Genomic DNA, 6,000 nt, shown 5'->3' on the forward strand with positions numbered 1-6,000 from the left:
TCTCTCAGTCCTTGGTTCCCACCCCACTCCACTCCCCCACCCTTCCAGCCACCCCTTCCCCCGCCCCCCCCACTACTTCACTTAGAACTCATCCCTGGTCCAGGCGGGTGGTCCATGCCGAAGAAGGAGGAGGGCCTGCCGTGGATGTCACGCTCACGTTTCACGAAGGCGGTGAAGGAGGAGACGCAGTTGCCGATGAAGTGGTCGGCCTGGCCGAGGATATAGAGGTCGATCTGGGGAAGCTGTGGCTGCAAACTCAACACCTTCACCTGAGGAAGCACAGGGAGAGACAGCTTAGCAAACCTGGAACGCAGCCTCGCCCGCAAATGTACAGCGCCCAGTGCTCACACTGACGCTGCGCAACTCCCTGTACTACAACCACCCGCATTTACATAGCGCCTTTAACATAGGGAAACATCCCAAGGCTCTTCGCAGGAGCATGATCAGACCAATGAGGAGATATTAGGGACAGGTGATCCAAAACTCAGTCAAAGAGGTCAGTTTTAAGGAGTGTCTTAAAGGAGGAGAAAGGGCTGAGGGTTTAGGGAGGGGGAGGGGGATGGGAGAGGGGTTTGGTGCGGAGGGAGATGGGGAGTGGGAAAGGGGGAGGGCTGGGACGTATGGGGGTGGGTTGAGGGAGGGTGAAGGAGGGGCTGAGGGTTGGGGGATAGGGTGTGGAGGAGGTGGGAAAGGGAGAATGGGGAGGGAGAGGGGCTGGGGGAGGTGCGGGGGATGGGGAGGGGAGAGGGAATGGGAGGAGGGGGGAGGCTGGAGGGGGTGGGGGGGGGGAGAGAACTGGGAATGGGGGAAGATGGGGAGGGAAGAGGGAGAATGTGTGGGAGGAGGGAGAATGTGTGGGAGGAGGGAGAATGTGTGGGAGGCTGGGTTTGGTGACAGGAAGGAGGGCGGGGGAGGGGTGTGGGGTGGGGGAAGGAGGAGGGGGCAGAAGGGAGAGAGGATGAGGGGAAGGGGAGAGGGGAAGGGGAAGGGGAGAGGGGGGAGGGGAAGGGGAGAGGGGAGAGGCGGGAGGGGGAGGGGAGGGGCGGGAGGGGGAGGGGAGGGGCGGGAGGGGGAGGGGAGGGGCGGGAGGGGGAGGGGAGGGGCGGGAGGGGGAGGGGAGGGGCGGGAGGGGGAGGGGAGGGGCGGGAGGGGGAGGGGAGGGGCGGGAGGGGGAGGGGAGAGGCGGGAGGGGGAGGGGAGAGGCGGGAGGGGGAGGGGAGAGGGAGGGGAAGGGGAGAGGCGGGAGGGGGAGGGGATGGGAGAGGGAGTTCAGGGATGGGGGGGGTGGGCTCAGCATTCAAAGATCACGACGTTCACCACCATCTCTATCCCAAAGGCACCAAGTCCAATTGCAGCGCCCCCTGCTGGCTGAGATCCACCTCTCGATCCAGACCAAAGACGGAATCCGTGAGGAGGGGGATGGACGGAGGGGGGAGGGTTCCACATCCAGCAAGTTCTGCCTTTCCTCACCTTTCTGTCAACGACCCGCTCGATCTCAGCACTGAAGGACTCTGAGTCCGTGGCGATGTAAATGGACTTTGCCCCGATGTTCTTGGCCCAGGTGACCACTGCCCTCCTGATCTCCGTCAGACTGGGCAGGCACATTTCCATGGTCAGCGGCCGGGCGGTCTGCCGGTCGTAGCCAACGCACTGGGGCGAAGCCATGAGGTGCGGTCCCGCTGTCCCGTCCTTCACCATATCGCACGCGTTTTTCTGTGGGGATGGGGGCGGAAAAATGGATAGATTAACCCTGGAAGGAGTGCAAAGCAGATTCACCGGAACGTCATCAGGATTCTCCAAGAGTTAAATTTATAAGAACGTAAGATATAGGATTAGAAATAGGCCACTCGGCCCCTCGAGTCTCCTCCGCCATTCAATACGACCATGGCTAATCTACTCCACTTTCCTGCCTGACCCCTTGACTCCCTCGTAGATCAAAATCTGTCTATCTCAACCTTGAATACATTCAATGAGCCAGCCTCCACTGCTCTCTGGGGAAGAGAATTCCAGAGATTCACGACCCTCAGGTAAGAAATTCCTCCTCATCTCCGTCTTAAATGGGAGACAGCAAAGAATGACTAAAAAATTGATAAGGAAGGTGAAATTAGAGTATGAGAGAAAGCTGGCTGGAAATATAAAGACAGATAGTAAGAGTTTCTATAGATATTTTAAAAAGAAAAGTTAACAAAGTGAGCGTTGGTCCTATAGAAAGTGAGTCAGGGAATTAATAATGGATAATAAGGAGATGGCAGATGAATTGAACAGAGAGTTTGCATCGGTCTTCACTATTGAGGATACAAATAACATCCCAGAATTAGCTGTAAGTCAGGAAATGGAAGGGAGGGAGGAACTCAAGAAAATTACAATCACCAGGGAAGTGGTACTGAGCAAATTGTTGGAGCTGCGGGCTGACAAGTCCCCAGGTCCTGATGGACTTCGTCCTAGGGTGTTAAAAGAAGTGGCTGGTGAGATAGTTGATGCGTTAGTTTTAATTTACCAAAATTCCCTAGATTTGGGGAAAGTTCCGTTAGTTTGGAAATAGTGAATGCAGCTCCTTTATTCAAAAAGGGAGACAGAAAGCGGGAAACTACAGGCCAGTTAGCTTAATATCTGTCATAGGGAAAATGTTAGAAGTTATTATTTAGAAAAATTTGCAGTAATCAGGCAGAGTCAACATGATTTTGTGAAAGGGAAATCATGTTTAACCAATTTATTGGAGTTCTTTGAGGAAGTTACATGTGCTGTGGATAAAGGGGAACCGGTGGATGTATTGTACTTAGATTTCCAGAAGGCATTTGATAAGGTGCCACATCAAAGGTTATTGCAGAAATAAAAGCTCATGGTGTAGGGGGTAACATATTGGCATGGATAGAAGATTGGCCAGCTAACAGGAAACAGAGAGCAGGCATAAATGGGTCATTTTCTGCTTGGCAAGATGTAACGAGTAGCGTGCCATCGGGATCTGTGCTGGGGCCTCAACATTTTACAATTTATATAAATAACTTAGATGAAGGGACCAAAGGTATGTTTGCTAAATTTGCTGATGACACCAAGATAGGTAGGAAAATAACTTGTGAAGAGAACATAAGGGGGCTACAAAGGGATATAGATAGGTTAAATGAGTGGGCAAAGACCCGGCAGATGGAGTATGATGTGGGAAAGTGGGAAATTGTCCACTTTGGCAGGAAGAATAAAAAGCATATTATCTAAATGGTGAGAGATTGCGGAACTCTGAGATACAGAGGGATCTGGGTGCCCTAGTGCATGAATCGTAAAAGGTTAGTATGCAGCTACAGCATGTAATTAGGAAAGCTAATAGAATGTTATAGTTATCGCGAGGGGAATTCAATACAAAAATAGGGAGGTTATGCTTCAGCTATACAGGGCATTGGTGAGACCACATCTGGAGTACTGTGTATAGTATTGGTCTCCTTATTTAAGGAAGGATGTAAATGTGTTGGAGGCAGTTCAGAGAAGGTTTACTAGACTAATACCTGGAATGTGCGGGTTGTCTTACGAGGAAGGGTTGGTCAGGCTAGGCTTGTATCCGCTGGAGTTTAGAAGAGTAAGAGGCGACTTGATTGAAACATATCAGATCCTGAGGCATCTTGACAGGGTGGGTATGGAAAGGATGTTTCCCCTTGTGGGAGAATCTGAACTAGGGGTCACTGTTTAAAATAAGGAGTCGCCCATTTGAAACAGAGATGAGGAGAAATTTTTTCTCTCGGAGGGTCGTGAGTCTTTGGAACTCTCTTCCTCAAAAGGCAGTGGAAGCAGAGTCTTTGAACATTTTGAAGGCAGAGGTAGATAGATTCTTGATAAGCAAGGGGGGTGGAAGGTTATCGGGGGTAGGCGGGAATGTGGAGTAATCAGTTCAGCCATGAACTTATTGAATGGCGGAGCAGGCTCGAGGGGCCGAGTGGCCTACTCCTGATCCTAATTCGTATTTTATTTTGAAACTATGCTGCCTAGTTCTAGATTCCCCCACGAGGAGAAACATCCTCTCCTCATCTACCCTGTCAAACCCCCCTCAGAATCTTATATGTTTCAATAAGATCACCTCTCATTCTTCTTAACTCCAATGAGTATAGGCCCGACCTGCTCAACCTTTCCTCATAAGACAACCCCTTCATCCCAGGAATCAGCCTAGTGAACCTTCACTGAACTGCTTCCAATGCAAGTATATCTCTCCTTTAAATAAGGAGACCAAAACTGTACGCAGTACTCCAGGTGCAGTCTCACCAATGCCCTGTACAGTTGTAATAATAAACTAGTCACGTATTGAGAAGGCTCTGGCTGTGATCAGCTTGCAGCACAGATCAAAGGTGGGATCTCGTTGATCTGTATGCCTCAGTACTATATCGGGTTGGCTATTTTCCTGCCATGGGACCCCAGGACTGACTGGGTTTGGACATTTTAACTCAGCAATAAGAATCTGATCGGAGGTGAAATGTCAGACAACCACAAAGAACCGATGTCCCAAGTGGCACATTTCTGGTTGCCGTGGTTATGAGGTTGAGTTTGCGCACGTCTTCTGCATCTTGCTACGTGGTTTAAACAAACACAGGGTCGGTCAGACTGAGACAGTGAGCTGGCAGTGTCACCCTCCACAACAACACATAAAAATGCAGCCGCTCACCCAGTCCACGCCGACACGCAGGTGAATGCCCAGGTACGGCCTGAGCAGCAAGGCCCGGATGTAGTCCTCGGCCTCCTGGGCGATCTTGCCTGACCACACGATGTACTTCTGGAGGTGGCGGTGCTCGTCTAGCACAGGGAACTGGGCCGGAGCTCCAGGCAGGGCCAGAACCGGGTGCTCGGAGGCCGGATACCTGGGAAGGGAGCAGCCGGCCGTTAAACCTTGGGTCCAAAATAGCGACCATTTTGAAACTAAATGTGTTTGCTATCGTCACAGCAGGTTTACTAAGGGCAATTGATCACTCCTGGTTGATAAGGGCATGACATCACAATTGATCACTCCTGGTTGCTAAGGGCAGAACATCATAATGGGTCACTCCTGGTTATTAAGGAAATGACATCATAATTGATTACTCCTGGTTGCTAAGGGCATGATCATTCTTGGTTGCTAAGGGCATAACATCATAATTGATCACTCCTGGTTGCTAAGGAAATGACATCATAATTGATCACTCCTGGTTGCAAAGGGCATGATCATTCTTGGTTGCTAAGGGCACGACATCACAGCAGCTCATCCATGGTTGCCAAGCCACAATCTCCAAATCACAATTGATTAAGTTGCCCACAGTTCACCACTGAGCTTGAATGTCGTACATTCCCAGCCCATGAAATCTCCACTCGGCTGGTGCTTACTCCCTCAGAGGCCTCTCCCTCGGCCCTCCACCGTGACAGAAGCTGAGGACAGAGGTGGCACTCGCCGTGAGAAGGGAAGGCCGATTTTCGCCAGGGACCTGTTACAGGCCGGCGGAAACTCCCAGCTCACCCCCAGCGAGGCCGGTATTGGAAGGCGAAAATAGTGCTCGTTCACACGGCCCAGGCCTACAACACCCGCCTCTCACCACCAGACACACTCAGACTACAACGGTTACCTGTTGATCCAGTGGGACTTGTAGTAGGAGTTGAAGGCAATCCCGCTGAACAGCTCCGAGCGATCAAAATCCACACTGAAGTGGTCCCAGAATGGTCCGAACGGATTCCCATCCTGTTGGATATCCGGAGTCAACAAGAAAAATGAACAACCCTTCTGCCAGTCTGTGCTCCCGAAATCCCAGTATCCTGCGTTCAGCATCCTCCCCCCTCACAACAGTCTGCAATACCTCCGTACCCGACACTCCCCATTCCCCGACAATACCCACAGTACCCCCAATGCCCAGATACCCTCAGAACCTCAAGGGCCCAGTACCCGAGCTGCTACTACCTCACTCACCTTCATGGGGCAGGACGATCTGTCGGGACTCCTACGAGCCGCTACGTCGAAGCAGTAGGCGACCCTCTCCCCCGCGGGCCAGTGCTCAGGTGCCA

The 6,000-nt window shown here is 51.7% G+C and overlaps 1 protein-coding gene across 1 annotated transcript in view; it reads right to left on the reverse strand.

Moving 5' to 3' along the window:
• Window positions 1-81: 81 nt before the first annotated feature.
• pofut1 (protein O-fucosyltransferase 1) overlaps window positions 82-6,000 on the reverse strand; it is a 13,504-nt gene continuing 7,585 nt past the window's right edge. The window contains 6 exon segments of the mRNA XM_068023754.1: window positions 82-101; window positions 104-269; window positions 1,471-1,713; window positions 4,640-4,832; window positions 5,568-5,680; window positions 5,906-6,000. Coding sequence (XP_067879855.1) covers window positions 82-101; window positions 104-269; window positions 1,471-1,713; window positions 4,640-4,832; window positions 5,568-5,680; window positions 5,906-6,000 — 830 coding nt within the window.

Source organism: Heterodontus francisci, chromosome 48, assembly GCF_036365525.1.
Source record: "Heterodontus francisci isolate sHetFra1 chromosome 48, sHetFra1.hap1, whole genome shotgun sequence".
NCBI classification, from domain to species: Eukaryota; Metazoa; Chordata; class Chondrichthyes; order Heterodontiformes; family Heterodontidae; genus Heterodontus; species Heterodontus francisci.